This window comes from Paralichthys olivaceus, chromosome 17 (genome assembly GCF_024713975.1).
Source record: "Paralichthys olivaceus isolate ysfri-2021 chromosome 17, ASM2471397v2, whole genome shotgun sequence".
NCBI classification, from domain to species: domain Eukaryota; kingdom Metazoa; phylum Chordata; class Actinopteri; order Pleuronectiformes; family Paralichthyidae; genus Paralichthys; species Paralichthys olivaceus.
The window spans coordinates 3,620,020-3,641,584 of NC_091109.1; the positions used below are offsets into that span (position 1 = coordinate 3,620,020).

A 21,565-nucleotide genomic window follows, 5' to 3' on the forward strand; every position below is an offset into this window, starting at 1 on the left:
GGAAAGACGCAGGAGGAGAGTATAAGAAGCGAGCAGCCTCGGGTCTCTGATGTGACAGCTCTTTGTAGCTCATTGAGAAAAGGCAGCCGGTTTGATTTTTATCCTCCTCTGTTCTCTCCGCACCATTCCCTCCTCTATCTCGGTGCTTCTGCACTCGGTCTGATGTTCACCTCCTCGTCTGAGATTGCTGGAGGGAGGAGAGGGAGTGACAGGTGATGAGGAGAGCACTCATGGGAGAAAGGTGTGCGAATAGAGCCAAGTTCCAATTACAGGGGAGCTGTAGTCCTAATGAGCCGACAAATGAAAATGTGATTAGAAGACAAAGTGTTGCAATGGGTAATACGATGGTCCTGTTCTTGCTGACTAACTGGGTATAAAAAGTTCTGATGATGTTTCTACACTAAGTATAAGGCTAGCCAGAGCAGCTGGATAACTTAGCTTAACATTAGGTCTGGGAAACAGCTAGCCAGACTCTAAAAAATTACTTGGTAAATAAATTTGTCATTGAGAAGTTAAGGAAATGAATTACCTTTTTGTTGTTGTTTTGGTCATTGCTCATTTGGAATAAATAAAGCTGCTCTTTTGTATTTTTTTTACAAAAGCACACTTCTGCCTTCTTGGGACTGGGAAGACTTTGGGCCGAGTGCACGTTATGTTCAGGTTTCCCCAAGACCATCATACAGTTATGAGAGTTGTATCAATCTCCTCAACTTACGCCTGGCAAAAAAGAAAAGAAATCATTTGCCAACATGACAAACTATTCTTTTGAGGAGGTGGAAAACATTTTGCAATGTTTTGCCAAGTGTGTATTTCTCATTTTCTTCGGATCATACACTGACACGTCTCCTTTAACTTGAGGTGGCACTGAGGGAAAAGGATCCTCAAGAGTGCGCAAACACACACACCCAGCATGATGCAGACTTTGGAGGATCACTAAATGCCAACCTTGTCAGCCCCATTCAAATTCGTCTGATTGAACTCTTCATGCCTCATTAGGTTGTTTCATCGTGCTGACACTGACTGGCAGGTTAACAATCCCAAAGTTCAGTCTGCATAGGAAAGACTACAGCGTCCGAGACAAATGACACCTGTTGGCCTGGTTTGAGCGATGCTAGTTTGAGCCCACAGAGGGGAACTTTATACAAATCACAGGGAATAAATTAACACTTAACTGAATTGTGCTGGAGAGCATGCTAGTACCAACGAAAATGTCAAATCATCATTTCAGTTATGATTAGGCAAACCTTTTTTCTCAGGATTTCACATTAAAACAGTTATGGGTGCAAGAGCCAGGAATTTCAACACAACTGTGCTTCATCCAGCAACCTCACCTTTAAAGTCTTTCCACTCTCCTGGTCAGAGCAGGAGGTTTGAGACTGAGGGAGAGGATCAGAGAGCAAAGTGGGGGGCGGGGAGGAGGGGGAAGTAAGTGAAGGTGACGAGAGCTGGTGCCAACTGTGCTAAAGGACGAAGGGGAATGCCAAGCAAAGTTGGAGGGGGGAGAGGGAGGGTGGGGCAGGGGAGTGGCTGTGACGAGTCAATGGTGGTGCAGACATAAAGTGTGGAAGAGAGGCTTGTTAGCTTGACCAAACGAAGAGTCTATCAAAAAGATACTTAATTTACTACAGGGAGAAAACATTATAATACAGAAGTGAACAAAGGTAATTTTGCATTTTGGATTTTCCTTGTATTGACTCTATGAACCTCGAGTCACCATAAAGGCTTTGGCAATAGCTAAGGGCCACATCATAATAAATCAACTGGCTCCAAACTTGAAAAAGTCTTTTTATAATGTAAAGTTGGATTGGCATTCGATGGAGCTATGCAGCAGTGATTTTAGGTCAGGGGAAAGGCTGTGCATGAATCTTCTGGGAACACATTCCTCTGCTTGCTTTAGCATGACTCATTCACTCCCAGTTGGTTTCACTAGACGTCTTTTAGGCGGTGACAGGTTGTGCAGCTCTGATGAAACAGTTGTTCACATGTCACATTCAGAACGGGAATTTCCTGAAAAGCCCTGTGCCTAGAGCGTGCGTAGCTCAGAACTCAAATCCATTCAAGGCCAAACCTGTTGAGCTGCCAGAGAGACCTGACTAGAAATCATTTGCATAAGAGGCTCCATCTATCCATCATCTTTTTCAAGGTTCAATCATGGAGGCACCAAGTTAGAAGGAGGAGGACACTAATTTCAGCCACTTGTATCCACAATCTCATTCATTTGGCCATTATCCAAAGTCAGAGGACTATCGGTGATGATTGGTAGATGTCGATAACAAACGTAAATCGAAAGCTTTGCCTTCCGGCTCATCTATCGCTCTCTATAAAGTCTTGGATAGGACAAAATTAAATGCATCCGGAGCAAAAAAATGCGATATAAATGTGATGCAACATAGTACTGTGTTGTAACATCTTTTCTCCATTTGGAATGAGAGCTGTAGAAATGTACTCTATTCTGCTAAAGTTGGCACTTAAAACTCATCAATACATAAACATGTCAGGGCTCTGTCACATTAACTGTGGAGCTGTAAAGGCTCTTTTGAAAGCAGAAGTGTGGAGGGTTTCTTATACTCCATCAAACCAGTAGAGCCGACTGAAGCTTCGTCAGGGCTCGTACAGTCTGTCCTGTAGAGTGATGGTCTATAAACCAGACCTCATTTGAGCTCCATCTCCATGGTAGACGCCACCGTGTCCGTCATTTAATTAGTCCACACAATAAAACTCAACATTAAGCCTCTCTGTTACCCTCGGATAAGGGGGATGAGGGAGGCCATCTTGAGTTGTGTTTGCTCCTGCTGTGACACTGGTCGTCTGCTCAAGCGTCACTTGGCGGGCACGGTGCCCTGAGCCCAGCTGCAAGGCGGCTGCCAAGCAGCTCATGTCCAGTGTATCGGGGGGAGCCAGACATGCCACCTGGGCACTATCCGTTACAGTGGGATGCTGTTTACACAGGGGCCCTGAGAGGAATCAGTGAGGGTAAAATCAGACAGTAAATGTCAAGTGTGTGGATGTATCTGTGTACACTTGTTCTTTTATAATTAAGTGTGTGGAACTAAAAGCAGGATGGTCAGGGGATGACTGGTGAATTTTCTGCCTCTCTGTAAACATATGACCATTAGTCTCATAAAGATGTCTTTTTTTATGAGTTAGAGGAGCCTGCTGCTTCTTGCTTTATCTACATACCGTTTGTTTTGATGCAGAACTACAACTATCATTTACTGTAGCTTGATAATGCATTTTAATATCATACTGTGCAATTAAATCAAACAATAGAATCAGAATCAAATTCACTCTTTGCATTTTTGAGGTCTCTCTCCATGGTGGCCTCCTCTTGTTCTTGCTCCTCTCACTAGTTAATTGCAGTGCTTCCAGATGGATGCCATGATGCCAGCCTGCGGGCTGTTATTACCTCTGCCCTGTCATTAGCTCCTGCACAGTACTAAGTTAAAGCCCGGAAAGAACTGCAGCTCACACAGGACACAGTGAGGATCCGTGCTGTTGTATTCCCTACAATCACACTTAACATCACCGTCAGCAAGCAGCACTTCCCACTGCCCCTCTCCTATCACGAGGGGTCCCCATGAAATTTTTGATGAAATGGCCTAAGAAATACAAGATACTCCAAATCAATCATACTCCACTTGATCAGTCCAGGATCAAGATATTCAGAATGATTGGTTGAAGTTCAGTGCAGTGGATTAATAGGAGCAAGATAACCTTTAAAAAAACATACAGTTGCACTTACCACCACTGAGCAGCTTCATGACCAGCCACAGTTCATCCTTTACCACAAACGAGGTGTAGTAAGACACGATGTTGGGGTGGTGGCACTGGCTCATGGCCTGAATCTCTTTCTGTTAGAGGAGAGAGCATGAAAGGAACTTAGATGAAAGACACGCTGTATTTGTCATTGAACTGATAAAACCTTCTAATTTAATAGAAATGGGTTGAGGTTTCAAATCCCACCCAATATGTTTTTATTGATCACTTTTATTACCCATTAGCCTCTGGTGCAGCACAAAGAAACATATTTTGAGCTGTGAAAAAAGACTGGCAGCAAAGACATAAGCCATGAAACACAATACACATTTCATTCATCAAGACAGACGGTGCCTACTACCTAGCTATTCTCATTAGTCTTACCAAAAAGTAGAAGAGAAGCTTGGAGAATCCAAACTGAATACAGTCACAGTAAATAACCAAAAATATGTTTGATGTTGGAACTATTTTTGACATTTTGTGAGATACTTAAAATCATATTGACGTCAGTAGTCCGAAATGAAATAGACTCAGCCAATATAGTGCATGAATAGTATGCAGAAAACAGCCAGTACTCAGCCCTTTGTACAGTTGTAAAGTACCCTTTCTTTGTGTGTGTGTGTGTGTGTGTGTGTGTGTGTGTGTGTGTGTGTGTGTGTGTGTGTGTGTGTGTGTGTGTGTGTGTGTGTGTGTGTGTGTGTGTGTGTGTGTGTGTGTGTGTGTGTCTGTTCTTGGCGAGCAGGAGAGCTGAGGTAATGCTGGCACAGAAGTCTATTGCATCAATTCAACACCGTCACACAGTCATTTGAGGATAGACAAGCTTCCTGAGAAAAAGGAAATCTAGCTGAATTCGGGAATGGAACCACAGATTCTCAGATGTTTTCCTTGTTGTTTCTACACTCAAATATAAAAAAACTAACAGAACTTCTTACTAGAGCGACATAATGATGCACAGCATCACCGTACCCTTTGTGAAAAATTATGAGACTGAAATAAGATATATACACATATACTCTAGACAATATTTTTATATCATTTTTTTGTTTTTTTCATTTTTACTTTGATTATCAGGCTCTATTCTAATCTAGAGATACTGATTAATAGATTTGTCAATTAAAGATAATTATTTTTGCCAAAATCCTTTAAACAATTACTAATTTATCCAAATCTTTCAGCAAAAAAAATATTCCGTCCAATTTCTTAATTGTGAATAGTACGTGAAGATTATCCCCTGTCAGTGTCTGTATTGAATGCACAGCACTGTACTGTGATTAGATTAATATCGACCTTCTCATCCGTTTGTGGGTTTCACCACAAATAAGTATCATTTTCCCCCAAATTGTGTTATTCAATACATCCACTGACAGTGTTCCACCATGACAGGTGCACCACAAGCCTGTCAACTGAGAAACCTTAACACTCCAGTGAAAAACATTTGTTAAAGACATCAAATCGATAGATGCTTGTGGGTCAAACAGTGAGCAACCGAAGCCTGATATCCCATCAGCATAAACGCTTAGCTGACACAAAGTGTATTAGCAGCAGTTTGCTTCAGCTGCAAAGTCATCACTATGGTGCGCACGGCCCTCGGAGCATGTCTCAGCCAGGAAAGCCTTGAGGAGGCAGGTGACATCAAGATGCCAGTAAAAAGCAGTTGACTCAATAAGGGTGGTGCAGGCGGTGCATGAAACAAACTCATCACACCATGATGGGCACAGACATGTTTGAATAAAGAAAAAGCTAAAGAGGAGAATAGAATTGTGCAGAGTGTGAGTCAGAAGACACAGTTGCACTTTTCACAGTCCAACAGGTGAGCCCACATGCCATGCTGCTGTTTTTTAATCATTAAGCAGCCTAATAACTTCCAGTCTGTCGGGCCAGACGACGAGCCCTGTGGGTTGTCTCCCTATCATTCTTCTCTGGATACTACAGGCTGAGAGGGAACAATAATGACACAGCCTGTTGGCTGCTAACTGGCTTCAGTGGAGCCTAACACCCCCTCCTCTCGCTCCCTCTCTGTTCTCAGCACAGTGGAAGAGGCAGGTCACCACAGCTCTGTGGGCCAGGGTAACCCCAGAAAAGAAAAACAATGGGATAACAGGGAGGATATCGTGCTCTGGCAGTTGGCAGGTTTTCACATCTTTTCCAGCAGACAATGTGAGACTCAGAGAGACTCTTTGTTGTGGGGTTAGGTCACTGTTATCCTATGCTTCAGCAAAGAAACCTTCTCATTCCTATTGATTGTATCTGTGTAACTTTTGATGAAATGTTGCGATGAGAAAATATTTTTGCAGGGCACGTCAATGCTGAGTGAAAAACAAAGATTTTTTAAGTATGTGTGCATGACAACACTCTTTCTGTAAAGGCTCTGGGTCAGACTCATTCCTGTAAAGGGTACATCATGCACATACTTTAGCTTCTCCTGCATGAGCTTCATTTGCCGACAAATTCTACAACAGCTTCTGACTCAGGCATGTGACACAGATATGTAAAACACTTCTTCAGTCTTAACATCAGGTGTAATGCAAAGTGATCTTCATCAAGAGGGAAAGCTCATCCAACCAGTCTATGAAACTAAGTGAAGTGAAAAAGACACAGGTCAGCCTTTTTATTTCTTATAGTCTGGTGAAAATATCTGCACTTAACCTCACTGACAAGTGTATATATAAAATGTTTCAGGGTGCTACCTGATGTGATGCAACTGCTTATTTCATCTGACAAAAAGTCAAAGAAACCAAATGTGTCTCATCTATACTGAAAGCATCAAATGAAGAATTAAACCCAAACTGACAGTGTAAATTATCACATGAACAAACTTTAGTGCAGAACCTCAAATGAGAGGAACCATCTTTAAGAAAAATGTATTCAATCCATTCACTAACACGGAGGAGGCAGGATTTGTAACATATTCTGCCTGCAGCCAGCCAATAGGTGGCGATCAAGCCACTTTGACTTCACTTTTGGGGAGCTGTCACGTCGTCCGTCGTCCGTATTTATATACAGTCGATGCAACAGAAAAAAAACACCCCTCTCTGCCAGCAAACACAAAACCAACTGTAGAACAAATGCTTTACCTATCCCACGCCAACTTTATCTGGATTCAAATCTGCATACAAGTCATTGAAGCACTTATGGTTACCTGTGTAGGACATTATTGTCAAACGCACTGTGACAATGACCATCTGTGCGACAAGAGCTGCATAGTATTAGCATAGTATATTTCAAGATAGCTGCAAGCCATCTGCCAGAGGGGATTTTAGAATGAAGAGCTACGTATAATCAGTTTATTAGTGATAAACTGAGCTATCTTTTAGGTCACAATTAAATGATTTATTTTTGTCATTATATGAACAGACCAGTTTTACAATGTGTCAAAAAGTCACAGCCTTTGGCAGAAGTTGAATTAAGTGAAAATATGGCTTTGCTATGCTTTTTGGAGCACCAGCAAGCAGACAGGCGGCCAATTATCCAAATAAATAACATCAGACCGCCCCTGCATTCCCTCCATCCACACATCTAATAAAACTGTTTTTCACTCCCTAATGGAAATCACATTGGTTTATTGAGTCAGCAAACTTTGACAGATTTCTCCCTGTCATGACAACCCAGATTTCTGTTTTTACAGAGACGTCAGTAAAGTCATTCAACTGTGATTGCGATGAGTCTATAAATTTACAGTGACATGCGCAGAATCAAAAAATGTGCTCTATATCCTTTGACTATGTTAAGCCTTTAAGACTTAGAAACAGATTCTCCAGGAAATAGACCAGTCCCTGCCAGTTGCATTTTTCTACATTAGGCAAGATCTCTTGAGTATTTGGGAAGTCTGAGGACCTTGAAACTGAGCAAAAGAAAAAATAAATAAATGACCTATTGTCACGAACTGAATACAGTGCTGGGTCACAAACTGGTGCCACAGTATCACACTGATGGCAGAGACACAGAGAAGCCACTATAGAAGCAATGTTACGTCAGTATCAGTTACTCAGAGCCTCACACACGCGCTCACTATGACCCAATGTCACTGCAGCATGCACACACACACACGCACATACACGCAAAACTACAGAAGAAAAGAGAAGCTGCCGATCTGCAGTTGAAGGGGAAACTTACTAAAGGATGATTAATGCTGAGGAAACATATACCTCTAAATCACTTTCTGTGCCAGAAAATAATATTTCACTTCGACGGACATTTTATACATGAATACCAATATTGAATAAGGTCACACTCTAAATAAGCATTAATCAAACTAAAACATGTGGAGTAGTCTGACCTAAGTCACAGTATGGGTTTATACTGTGTACCAGACATTACAAAATAGAAAAACAATCATAAGCAATAGCTGTGCACTTGTGTAATCACACATGAGGAAAGCTGCGCTGCACTCAAATTGTAAACAAACCTCCTCATCGTCTAATCTAGTTTGAGGTTTGAGTCACTTGAAAACACCTGTCCATCAAACTGCTGTGCCCGCAATAACGACAACACACCCCCTACACACAGGGACGTGACAGATTATTGCTTTCTCAAACGAAAAAAAAATGTCAAAGGTCAAGTTTAAGACATGCAGGCTTCTTTGAAATCTTGCGACATTCTCCTTTAAAGCCGCTTCTTTACAGAAGCAATCTAGGTTCAATTTAATGCTTCCACGCCATTTAACTGGGTATTCAGCAGGCTGTGGAATTGGTTTGAGAGGGTGAGGGGGGGGGTGCAAAGGCAGGAAATCCGACCTCACTGTATTCCATGTGACCGCCTGCTCCAAGAATCCGGGAGCAACATTCCCCTGATTCATCCTCCAAAAACCGTGGGGAGGGGTTCCTCCTCAGTTTAGTATTGCCAGTGAGTAGTGAGAAACCTGACAGTAATCTGTAGCCATGATCTTCCATGCACACATATAGGCTTAGACAATACTTATTTCTCTCTTTTTGGATGAGAACTCGGGGAGATGACTGGAAAAGTCCCAATCAGGCTTCTGGTCAAAGTTAATAACAAGTTCTTTCTCTGTGTCAGACCAGTATGAAGTAACAAAATGGTAAGTGACAGCTAGAGCTTTACCTTCACCCTAGATTTTGGCTAAGCCAGGTAATGTGACATCTTTTCCTATTTATACTATAAAAGCCTCAAAACAACTTATTACAAAAAAGAGGGGTTGACAAATACATACAGCATTGTATGTGGGAAACATTGCCGTCTACAAAGCCAGAACACGAGTCACAAACGAGCACATGATCATCTTTGTGCCGGGGAGCTTGATATAATCCTTCCACCTCTCAAGCAAAATCGTAAAAACCACGTCATACAGTAAATGATGTGCTGAGCTGCAGCGCAAGACTGCATTGAGGGAATAAAGGCACCGTACAGCCCAGAGGAAGATGTCCCACTGTGGCCTAATAGTTTCCTGGCAGTAGCCGTCCTTCAAAGAACAACCAGGATAGTGTTTGAGCTGACAGGGACCAATGGAGGAGGGCTTGAGAGTAGTAACCAGTAATGAAAAGCAGAGGTGGAAATGACTCCATCCACACTCAGCCCATGGAGACAAAGCCCTAAATAAAATATCATGCTGTTACCCAGGAGCTCCCTTTCATCAAACAGGGGAAGTAGCAAGGTCACAAAAATACTTGTGTATTGCCTGTTACACAAATAGTTTGTTTATTTGTTTTGAGTCTTACCAGGAGTTCATCCATGCTGGTCTGGCACTTCTCGAGGTTGATACGTTTGATGGCCACCTTCTCTTTGCGGGGTAAACAGTAGGCTGCTTGAACCACCGCTGTGGCTCCACTCCCTAAAACAGACAAACAACATAAGATCACATTAGTTATCATTCAATGTATTCATGTTATGCTGCTTTCAGAGATGCACTAAGCTAGGTCATTCTCCTGAAATAATCCAGAGGGTTTGTATGTGAGAACGCAAATGTCCGAGTGAGTTGCTCCAGACATTTTCCAGCATTCTTCCTGCCAGCCTCCTGGTAAAATGTCTGGAGAATAAGTCCGTGAGAGAATACAGCGGAATATGTCTGGAAAATTCACCCCGAGCGAGTGGGCGCGTTGTCGATGTCTACACTGTTCAACAATAAGCAGAATTTACACGTCATGTCCTCCTGCATGCTCTACTGATACGCCGACTCTTAATTGAGAATATTTGATATTGTTCTGTTGCTGTGAACATGTCTGACCCAGACAATCTCTTGCTGTGTTTATCATACGTGAAAGGCAAACTCTGGAAAATTCCCAAAACCAATCTTTTGGGTATTATCCAGTGTTTATGTCTGAAAATGGCTTAAGTCATCTCACGACATGCAAAACTTATCTGCCATTGAAGAACCCAACTTTGGCACATTGAGCTCATTCATTTCACGCTTTGTTCTCATCCTCTGGCTTCTTTCAGTCATATGTCCGTTCCTTGACCCTTATCTTCATCCAAAAATCATGGCTTCTGCAGCATCTTAACTCCAGCTTTTATCTATTACCTAACAATCCCCCAGAGTTCAAGAAGGTTAAACTGAGTTCTGTTTGAACAATTCATCTGATTTCTCTGCAGCTTATCTATCTGTTCATCAATTATGAATCTGCTTTCCCAAATCCCGGCTGATGGCACAGGTCTGACCAGTGACTCTGCTAAACTGGATGACCCCAAAGCTTGGGACCGTACGTCATTTAGAAATGTCTCCTCTTTTGGATCTCATATCTTTGGCATATTCACAATTTGATGTTAGATGAACAGGTAATATATGCAATGTTTCAAAAGTGGTTTGGCCCTGAAGGCGATCTAAAAATAAGGAATAAAAAGAAAAACTGGAGTTTCCAAGTTATAATACCTGTAGTATTGGAGTATGCACAACTGAATAGTGTTGCTGTTCAATTATTTTCCAAATGGGAATTTTATGCACTGTCTCATTTTCCATAAGACTTAACAGAGCATAGAGTTGAGTTGATAACAGTAACAGTTGGAAGTCAAAGCTAGTTTAAACCACCACAACAAATATTTTTGATTTACTAGCAAACGAAACATAGATTATACTCTGATTATACTCTGATTGTACTCCTAAATTTAAGCCTTCGGGATAATCTCTGTTAAGAATGTGAGAGAACATTTTGTAATATCACACCATCTACGACACCTGTGTGTCCAACCAAACCTTCAAATCTTCAAACACACACACACACGGTGAAAGCAACACCAGCCCCTCTGTTGTGGTGGGTAAACGTGGTAGCCTGACTAAAAGCTTGTTAAAATCCTCCCCCTGTAAAGGAGGTACGCCTGTTGTTCCTGCATTGTGAGAGGTCATGTCACAAACCCCCAGAGCTCTCATTTACCGCAGTGCACACACACACGGCTGTTTCGCTGAGATCTCTGGTGCATACATGAAGCTGAGCAATGCTGCGAGCACATTCTCCTCTGGCAACAGGCGTCAGTGAGAGAAAAGTGTGAGCGCTGAGTCGGTCCACCCTCCAGTAAGCTTTTCCTAACCTCCCATGCCCTCATCTTAGCTATGCCCAAATATTAACAAAGTGCTCATTGTTTGGAGTTTTCCTTGAGCCTGCAGTGTATGGAGGGTAGAATAACGGGTCTATATTGAAGAAGAAAAAAACACTGATTTTAATTAAAAAGAAAAGCTTTCCCTGTAGATGTGACCAGCTTTTATTTAAATGTTTTCATTCAAGATAATTATATCCTCAGGCTGTGTAAACCAATTCAATATAGCAGGGACTAAGATTAACTATAAACTCTTACTCTTTTAAAATGTCCAATAAAATTGCAATTTCCTTGTAATTTCCTGCAATTTAAAGATAGTCAGGGGTCACTGTCATCGGCGTACATGCAAAAGTCTACTTCTAAATGCTGTAATGAGTGCCATGTAATGAATGGCAACCTATGATAAAGTGTGGTTGGCCTTGCTCAATTCTCCAGCATCCAAGTTATCATGGCTCATTCAGCTGTTGCTCAATATTAAGAGGCTGAACAGGGCAGTAAATATATCCTGCGACTCCCTCGCGCATGCAAAACCACCGATACCAGATGAATCTCTGGAGACTCAACAGTGATGCTGGAGTTCAGGACCACAGGGGGCCAGTTTCCCTGTACATGTTGGAGTGTAAATTCTTCCACACAAACAAACATGCAGTAGTCATGGGTGGCTGGACAGGCTAGAAAGCATGTGTGTTCTTGTATGTGTGTGTGGAGAGGATGGAAAAAGGGGGATGTTGGGTTTTCAGAAGGCAGGGTCAGAGGGCGCAGAGGCTCTGTAAGTCATTTGGACCTGTAGAGGCTCAATCAGGCAGCCAGCTGGGACCTTGAGTTAACATAGACTTCCTTCCAAGCTCAGCACAAGGTTATTCTGCTCAGAGTAGTACTGCCTCTTCTGTTTGTATCCAGTTACATGATTATTCCAATACTTCAACAGGCCTTTGAGGTTCCAATCACAGCTGTGTAGTGAGTAATTATACAATGATGCACACAGCCCCATTCCTGTCATCACATTCACTGACGCTGGCCTCACTATGAAGGCACTGAAAGGCTTAAGACTCAAAAATGTCAGATGTTAATAAAAATAAGTGACATAGCGTCGCATCTCTATCATTCACAGAGATAACATCACCACCATCCTCTCAGAATGAGAGGACACACAAAAACAGACATCTACACAAATGGAGAGCACTGGGCTTTGAAAACATCTAATCTGCTAAACAGTCTGGCACGGGCATAAAGGCTGCATATCAAGGGATAGTGTGTGTGTGTGTGTGTGTGTGTGTGTGTGTGTGTGTGTGTGTGTGTGTGTTTTTTAAATGTAGGAGTCAAAAAAACGATTGTTTAACCATACAATTAAGAACATTAAAAAAGAGCTTCAAAGTTCTTCGGCTGACAGCTTTCTATTTCCAGAGGCACAACAACATTTAGCTTGTTTTGGATGTGCACGGCTTAATCAAATCTATATATTGAGTTACCACATTAGGCAAAATCTAATGAAAATGATCCAGCTGAAAATGTGGCGTGATGACAGGGACGAGGGCATGAGTCATGTAGACTGTGTTGGTTTGCCGATCTTCATTTGTTTCCATGTTTGGTTTCTTTTCTTTTTTCCATTTCCATTTCATTTTTTCATTATGTTGTTAACATTTCAAAATTAACTTTTGAATGCCAGCAACACCAAAAAAAAACATTTTCTTAAGAGAAAAAGCGCAAATAATTAAATTTTGTTTTCTATAATTAACATATATACATATACCAGCAATTAGCCAAGAGCTTTTACTACTCCCAATAACTTTCAAAGAGCAAGTCATGCATTCATTGTCCTGATTCATCTGTTCTGGGCTAGTTTAGATTTCACTCAGTATTTTGTGTTTAAATATGGCTTCATTTGAGCTCATTAACTGACCTGACATTTACTTTGGCGGTGCTGAGTGTGCAACAATCAGCTCCAGCTGTAGACGTAAAGGCCTCTGCTCGCTAGTGAAAAAAGTTGCAGACGGCGTGAAACAACTTGATCACTTCTGAGCGAGAAAATATTGACAAAACAATCATGATCTTTGAAAAAGGTAGCTGGTGTTTTCTGTAAGCATGTTTCCTCCAAACAAGTCCATCTTGGGAAATTGTACGATTATTATACTGTAACCTGGCAGTGAGTGAATGGGACATGCACGACTGGCACTTTGTCTTCACAGTGGACTTAAGCGTTCAAGCTTCTTTACAAAAGCAAGGGCATGCCTTTAGCCCGTAAGCTGAAGAAAAGCTCTCCCTGAGATCAAGACAGAACATTCACTGTTCCGGGTGTATGTAGTGTATAATAATATTTCAGATCAGATTAGCTTGGCCTTGAATTAGCTTCTCAGTGGAGCAGGTCACTGTGTGAGGCCTGTGTCAATGTCTTCCCTCATGAGCTGTGACCAGCAGCGTGGCAGTGGCTCTCAGTTTGTCTTTCCTGGCCAGTTCGCAGCCTGACGTCACTCGTCTGTTATTACATTTCCTCTGCATACCTTACTAACATTCCACACATTATTCAAAGGTACAATGAGGAAATGTAACACATGACTAGCAATCGAACAACCAGACAGTGCCTCTTAGTGTCCCCCCTGCCCCAAACATTTCACAGGATGTAATATTCTGAAGATGAACGAGGCCCAAACATTGAAGTTGACATTAAATTACACAAATATTGGCCTAAGGGTTTTCTCCTGTTTCCTCGAAGATGATCATACTGACGTCTTCAATAACCATCTGAGGGACAAGCAACAGGGAGGAAACATGGTTGCCAGTGGTTACAAACAGTGGGAGCAGAAACTTTCCAGTCCAGATGTGCCAACACGAATGATCCAAAATCAGAGAGAGAGAGAGAGAGAGCTGTACTTTACTGTTTTTTATCATGGGCTCTGTCCAGAATGATCCGATGCTCACTGGGACGAAAAGAGTGGGTGTGAACCATGTAATAACAAGTCCTCTTTCCCTGGGGAAGTTACCAAAACAATATCTCTGCTGGACATGCTGGGTATACAGGGTCATCCTCTCCACACCAGCCTTCCAGCAGAGCAGGAGGGCTGCAGAATGAAACAGCGTATACAGTATCTCCCCCAAAGGACGGTCTGAGTGCTTACACAACCTTCTAGTAACCTGTGTGAATGTCCTGTACTGTACGTGGTATTGGAATATTAGCATGAGGTGAGGAAAATTACTGATTTGATATAATCCAGTCTTCTGATTCCATCAGTGATGTCATAAGCAGTTAAAACATAAATAACACTGCAAGTCTAAAAAGAAGGGCAAAGCATTGTTCCTGTTTCTGCTGCAATCAGACAGATTCAAACTAAAAGTCTCTTGATATGAATGTCTAAGAACAGTAGGCTGTAATAATCTGGTATGTGTTAAGCCACCCACCTCCTTGAATAAACACAAGAGCCCACCCTGACTGATTGTGCAACTTTGACCATATGCAATTCAAAATATGACCACACACTTCTACAAGTGGTAAATGTGTTCTACAGGCAAATGTGAAGCCTGAGGAAAACTCAGATTCCATTCAGTGTGCTGACCACTCTACATGATAGGAAAGAAAAGCTCTTCAATGTTCATTTACTGCATGTAAAGGGCCTGAAAGATGTGATTGCAGCAACTTGATTTTTAAACTTTTTAAAAGTTAGCTAAAAATATTATAGTCAAGCAAACACTGTCTGAGAGGGCAGAAGAAAGGAAAAAGCTCTGTGAGACTGAAGGCAAGGTTTAACAGAAGCAGATGCCAAATAGGTTTCTTTGTTCATGAGAACTCGAGGGACAAAGGCTCACGCATGAGGGCTCTGCTAATTTAGAGGATAAACAAGGTAGATCAGCTCCCTCAGATTTAGGTAATATATAAAATCAGGGGGGAAGAAAGTCGGCTAACTACACAATTCACTTCAACAGCTAAGTTGATGATCGTGATCCCTTTCCTCGGCCACAAGTTAGCAGGTAAGTACTGCTGCAGCCCAGCCTTGAAATAGCCTGACCAGTTTTAAAACCTATGTTGACAATTTGTGTCACAGACTGCGTAGGAAAATGCGAGGAGAAGGCATCTGCACAAGAGGCGCTTTATCTCTGTGTGCACGCCCGATTGCAGGGCGTCATCTTGTGGGGTGCCCAGGTTCAACTTTTCTAAGAAAACATGGGGAAATGTAGAAATGGGTAAAAGTTAAATTTGAGTATTTTAAAAATACACATGAAGGTTAATTTAGGGCCCACAGAATGGGTCCTCTATAAACACACAGATTCCCTGTAGAGGAAGCACACACCACTTGGGTAAAGTAAACCAGAGGCACAAACTAAGTGATTTGAGAGGACAATACTCTTATTATACGTTTACACACTCCTTCTTATTCTGCTGCTCCTTCCTCAAAAATAAATTCAGCCAAAGGTAGTAGGGGATCGGCTATTTATGGGGTGGGACGTTTCACAACTTCACAAGCAGAGAGCTGTCAGTTCTCTGGCTGGTCAGCCTGTAAGACATTATCAGGACTCTCCACGGTTTGACACTACACAGGAAATGTGCAATATGCCTCCTGTCACATGGAAAACGGAGAAGTCCTGAGATGCAGATCCTTAAGATTCAAAAAGTCATATAACCTAAAAGCAATCAACATCCAAGTTCACTCCTATGCAAGGTGAAATAAGGCAGTATTGATGAGCATTATCGGATTAATTATTACATTCGTTTTTTCAGAAGCAACATAATACAGGTTAATCCCCAAAGAGAATGTGTTAATGGATTAATTCAGGCAGTAAATTGCCCGTCAAACACTGAGGGATATAATCTCTGAACTCAATGGTGACACTGCTGTTTTGGAAAAACATGTTCATGAATATCTATGTGATTTATTTGGAAATGGGCGTGGACGCACACAATACAAATCTAATAATAACATTTGTGTTTTCCTGCAGTAAAGTTACGTGGTTCATTCACTTGCAATGCAAAGTACTCCTTAAAAATGAGCTCACTTTGAGAAATGTCTGTTTTTGGTGCCGCTTTATGTTTAAACTACTGACACCAGCGTATTCATAAAAAATCGAATGAATAGTCTTGCAATGGAATTCCACAGATTAGACGGCCTCTTTGCTTAAACGCACACGTGAGAAAGTATAGAGTTCGCCGTTCACTGCTTCTTCTCCAGAAAATAGTCCGAGCCGAACCAGTCAGTAACACTGCAGCGCTCGTTTACGTCTCCGGCACAGCCCCGGCGGACGGAGTAACCGGCTCCACAACTGAGTGCAAGTCACAACACCGCCCGGGTGGGATTTCCAAGTTGCCGAACGCGATGAACTCAACGCGGCTCGGCAGAGAGAAGATGCCTCCTGCTCTCTGTTCGTTAACTTGAAACACATCGCAGCTCGCACCAGCTGCGGTGAAACCCTCCATGTTGTAGCCACACGCACACAGCCGAATCACACACACACACGTTGAGCTAAACAGGCTAACGATCACATACCAATCACCTCGTGTAGCTCGTAGTCATCTTTGTTGATGGACCAGGACTGGGAGCTCGCGTCCTCCGACATGGCTGAGGGATGCGCTGCGGGGGGAGGCCGCGCTATCTGCGGAGAGCTGCTGGTTCCAGAGACGGGGCGGAGGGAGAAGTCGAAGTAATCCAGAGAGGACCGAGCAGGGCGACACTTCCCCTTCTTCTCGAATCCCGCAGCGCTCCTGTCATTCCCAAAGTTTGACACCAGCCGAGCGGCCCCGCCTACCGCATTCCTGCCGAGCGAATGTGGACCTTCCCGGCGGACATGTTGAGCGTGGACCGCGTGAGCGCCGGAAACCGCTGGAGGAAATTGCTATCGACGTTAGCTTGTGGCTAACGAGGAGCCGGGAAAACACATAGAAACGAGCCGTGCTGGTTAAAACGCTGCGCTGCGCAAAACTGCTCTTACTACTGTTAATGCTCATACACGCTGTGGTGCTCTTAATTAGATCTGACACTTTAAAATGTGTTTATTAATGAGACAAAACGAATCAGACCGTTTTGTTCCGCCACACCATCAATGGCGGACTGTCATTGTGTTGTGTGCCTTTGCCCTAAGTCTTGACTCGCAGGTATAAATTCTTCTCACGGCGCAATAAAACCGACCTTTTTTCCGCGGCTCTACTCAACACACGTTCCCGTGTTTTAATATAGAGACAACAGCCATATTATAATGTCTTATTTCTCATTTATCAAGATAGAACCGTTGCCTGAAAGACAAAATATTGGGTCGACGTTATTCCTACGGCACATCGTCTGGAAAAGGGCGTGTTGCAGTCCAAGGGCATCCTGTCTCCTGATTGGACAGCACCACGCATACCGCTCAGTGATTGGATGTTCGCGTGTTAATTGTAAAAGAGCGTCTTTATTGCAGCGTTCAATTAGCGACACCTCTGGCGGTGGATTTTATTACACGCAAGACTTGCGCAATCACGACACACACTGGAGGACCACAGGAACTGCTCTGCTTCTGCTGAGTGATTTATCATTTTATAAATTATAATTCATGACCAGTGCCCTTGAAAAGATGCATAAATTGTATTTTTGAAAAAACAGTAAAATATAAAATTACAATAAAATTATTCTGAAAAACATCAAAAAATACAACATCAACAGTAAAGGCATGACGGTGAGGGAGGAAGTGACAGAGAGAAAGAGGCAGCGGGGGGGGAAATATCACAACACGTCTTCCTCTTTATGCTTCAATCTCATCTCAGCGTTAACTCAAGAGGAAGAGGCCAGGGTGACACATGACAGAGCGTTTACACAGTGTTACGTATATACAGCTCTAACTATCAACATATCCTCCATACCATGATAACCCGCATAAATCCAAAACAGTGGCAGGCAAGCACAATCTATAACATCATAATAATGGCAACGTGCTTTGTGCTCTCAGAGAACTTTGCTGATATTTTATATCCTCGTGCACTATGAATGGCGCAATTCTAATTTCTTTACACACAGGAAATTAAAGGCGGGTTTCAAATGCCAGCAGGATGCAGATCACAAGCAGCTGCGCACACTTGAACTTGTAATGTTTTATCAATGTCCAACATAAACCTTTTTGACGGTATATGAAGCCACAGTTAGCAGCCTGGTCCGTGGTTAGGGCAGTGAAAGAACTTTGGCCAGTCGTGTCCAGAACCAGGCCTGAGTGCAGGGCCGGGTGTAGTCGCACACGGTGAGGAAGCGCAAGATGCTGGGGAACGGCTTTTTCATCGGCTTGTACACCACTGGGATAAGTCGTTTCTGTTGGGCTCCTGTGAAGGGAAAATGAAGTAAAAGTAATTTAAATTTGGATATGCAAAAGCAGGATGGAGCCGACGACAACTCAACTTACCAGGACAGAGGCTGAGAGCAAACTTGGTCTGAAAGTCACAGGCATCGCTGTTGAGGTATTCATCAGAAATCACCACCACCATCCTCTTACACCTGCACAGATGGTCACATGCATTATGCCAGAAAATAAGGAGAGTTTCAGCAAGTTGGCTTTGGGTCACTGGAAACTGATTTCTTTCTCTCAAGCAAACTTCTCCATCTACATTTAAATCGATTATTATTAGTGAAGATCAGTTTTTCACAAAGCCTGAAACTTTAATGTCTTTTGTATTTCTGAACATCACATTTGTATTTTTTTCTTTCACACAGACAGTGGAATATATTCTGTTGACTGGAGATGGTACACATCACACGAGTCCTGCACGGGTCAATTTTTGCAAACCCGCAGATCTCCGTACTGCAAATCTGACCCGTTGCCCGAAATGATCTCCAAGTCAAATCTGTTTTGTTAACATAGGCCTGACACGGTCAGCATGTGTGTATAACCCACCTCCTCTCAATGAGCTCGCTGGTGATGGTCCACACGCAGGAGCCTGGGAGGACGTCTCTGTCGAACACACACAGTTTCAGCCTGTAGTCAGTCTGCTCCAGCTCACGGATCATCTCGTGGACAAATTCAAAGTCGCTCTGGCAGTAGCAGATGAAGGCATCAAACAGCTCAGGTGCACCTGGAACCAGTTTCATTTCATTTAAGTTTAGTTTATTTTGTTAAAGATCAGTGTTACACAACTCAAGACAACACCTACACATGATAAACTTGTTTTAAAGATTTTATTCCACAGAGCTGGAATAAATCTATGTCACAGAAATAAAATATGAGCATCAAACGGAAGCATGAAGAGGGAGATGTAGTGCTGCAGTGGTGCGGATGTGTGATCACAGCTTCAGATCACTGGTCAGATTGGAGTTGGAGCTTTTCCTGTACGTAACTTAACATAGAAAATTGTGCTGCTGTCACAATGTGAAGCAAAAAAACAGCTATTGTAAAAGCATCACATAGTTATAGTCATTTTTAAATTGTTAGATGTGTGTGTCATTTGTGAGAGAGAGAAACAGAAGATATTCCTTACAGAAAGACGTATCCTGAAAAACCTGAAAAAGTAATTATAGTTATTCACTGTTCCACTTTTAACTTGTTTCAGCTGATATGCATTTATGAACATTAATCCTTCTTTCTTGGTATTGTAGTAGATGCATTAAGCTGCGTAAAAGTACCTTAAAATTGTACTTTATACAGTACTGTAGAAAAACTACAGATATTACCACCACTGTTCATTGTCTCTGACCAGAAAAAAATAAAGATACTATGGTGAGTAGCTGACATGTGTATATGTGTTTAACCAGTGACAGTGCTTTCTAGTATTGCTTATACATAGATACTGACCCTCGAGGTTGTCCTCCAGGGTGAGGCCATGTCTCTCAGGGGTGCGAGGGACGCAGCTGTCAACAATATGAACCTGGAGTGGGAGATTAGCCATCCTCTCAAGGTACCTCCTGACATCCTCATCTGATAAAGAGGAAATGAATGAATATGGTGCATGTGAACATAGAGATTATTACAGCTGGCGTGAAAATAATTATCTTGAAATATGAAAAAAAAAACTGGTTAAAAGACATCATGTTATTGTGTTGTCACTGGATTTTATGTTACAGCAAATGAATGGAAGAGCCAAAGGTCCTTCCTCTGGCCCTCAAGGTTAAAAACAGGTTGTGTGAATTAAGAGAGGTTGAGAATGAATCACATTTTCTTCTGTATTGTCCTTATTATGATGAGTTAAATAAAGAACCTAATATAACATGAAAAGTTTGTTCAAATGTTCTGGTGCGCTGGTGATGACAGAGCGGAATGGTTGTTTAATCTTAATGCTTATAAGTTTGGTTTAGGTTTCTAAATCTTTACAAAAAATCTTAAGATCCTTTATTTGTTTATTATAGTTATTGAAATTGTTTCTTAGTACACACACACACACTACCTCTTTTTACGATGAGGAAACTCATTGTAATCATTGCTTGGATTTGTTTCCTTCTTTATTTATGCATTTAGTATTTCTTAATTTTTTTGTTTGTCTTTATGTCAGTTTGTCTCATGTCCCTTGACTGTTATACTTGTCTCCACTTGTTTTGTTATTGCACATTGAAAAGATTAAAATGAAAGTAAATAGGAAACAGTTTAAAATAGTTTGCATGACACCATAATACAAATCAATCATCATTACGTTATATTTGTATTTCTTTAGTCATATCACCCAGGCCTATGTGAAAGATACGTCTGCTTATTAATAGATTATAATATAATTACACAGCGAGTGTGAAGATGATGGAGACATGTGACTAGTTTCCGGTACAAGGTACAGGATGAACATGCGATGGAAATAACCTTAATCCATACATTTCTATGTAATCTGAATATAGTGATTTTACTATACACGTGTCAGTAAAATGAGTTTCCAGAAGAACTTTAAATCACCGATGGCGGAGCGCAGATCCTCCAGGATGTCGTTTCTCTCCAGCTTCTCCAGGATGCCCAGCAGCTTCCCCACCGTGGCGTCTTTGGAGCGGGCCTGCCACTCGTCCAGCACCACCGCCGTGGGGTTCAGACGCGCCTCGAAGTTCTTGATCTCCAGGTAGCCGAAGTCTACCTTCTCCGCCAGCGCCTTCCAGTCCGAGGCCACGGCGGTCCTGGGGTTCAGGAAGAGCCCCAGCCTGGTCCTCACCGTCACGTTCAGCGCCGTGAGAGGAACCGTGCACAGGTCCACTTTTGAGTCTGCACAGGCCATGATGGTGAAGGTGGAGGTTTGTTGTGATTAGTTAAAACAAGTAAAAAGTTGTCATTGTCAGCAGGAGGAAGTTTCTTCAGTGGTGAACAGTCTACCTGACAACAAAACCAGGAAGTGATGTCAATCGGTCTGTGCGTAAAAGTGCGTCACACGTGGGAGGAGATGGTAATTGTAACTTTGTTTTTACGCACCGAAGCTGCAGCTCTT

General features: G+C 42.3%; 2 protein-coding genes across 5 annotated transcripts in view; both read right to left on the reverse strand.

Annotated features, from left to right (window-relative positions):
• Positions 1-17,284, reverse strand: part of oxsr1b (oxidative stress responsive kinase 1b) — a 36,245-nt gene extending 18,961 nt beyond the window's left edge. For 2 of the 4 annotated variants that reach the window (XM_020087500.2, XM_069512066.1), the window contains exons 1-3: positions 16,707-17,284; positions 9,429-9,541; positions 3,743-3,851 (exon numbers count right to left, since the gene is read on the reverse strand). In XM_020087500.2, coding sequence (XP_019943059.1) covers positions 3,743-3,851; positions 9,429-9,541; positions 16,707-16,776 — 292 coding nt within the window. In that variant the 5' untranslated portion in view covers positions 16,777-17,284. The remainder of the gene's footprint in view (positions 1-3,742; positions 3,852-9,428; positions 9,542-16,706) is intronic. The other 2 variants (XM_020087501.2, XM_069512067.1) reach the window with 1 other exon arrangement.
• A 415-nt stretch (positions 17,285-17,699) lies between these two features.
• Positions 17,700-21,542, reverse strand: myd88 (MYD88 innate immune signal transduction adaptor). The gene is made up of 5 exons (XM_020087502.2): positions 21,049-21,542; positions 19,966-20,088; positions 19,072-19,249; positions 18,583-18,674; positions 17,700-18,502 (listed from the first exon to the last, which is right to left on the reverse strand). The coding sequence occupies exons 1-5, from the start codon at positions 21,356-21,358 to the stop codon at positions 18,348-18,350; spliced, it is 858 nt and encodes a 285-aa protein (XP_019943061.1). The 5' UTR covers positions 21,359-21,542; the 3' UTR covers positions 17,700-18,347.
• Between the last annotated feature and the right edge of the window lie 23 nt (positions 21,543-21,565).

Coding starts and splice junctions, on each gene's coding strand:
- myd88 (XM_020087502.2), bottom strand. CDS start 21,358: ATGGCCTGTGCAGACTCAAAAGTGGACCTGTGCACGGTTCCTCTCACG. Junction 19,250..19,965: donor CCTGGAGGACAACCTCGAGG/GTCAGTATCTAT, acceptor AACTGGTTCCAG/GTGCACCTGAGCTGTTTGAT. Junction 18,503..18,582: donor TGCTCTCAGCCTCTGTCCTG/GTAAGTTGAGTT, acceptor TTCCCTTCACAG/GAGCCCAACAGAAACGACTT.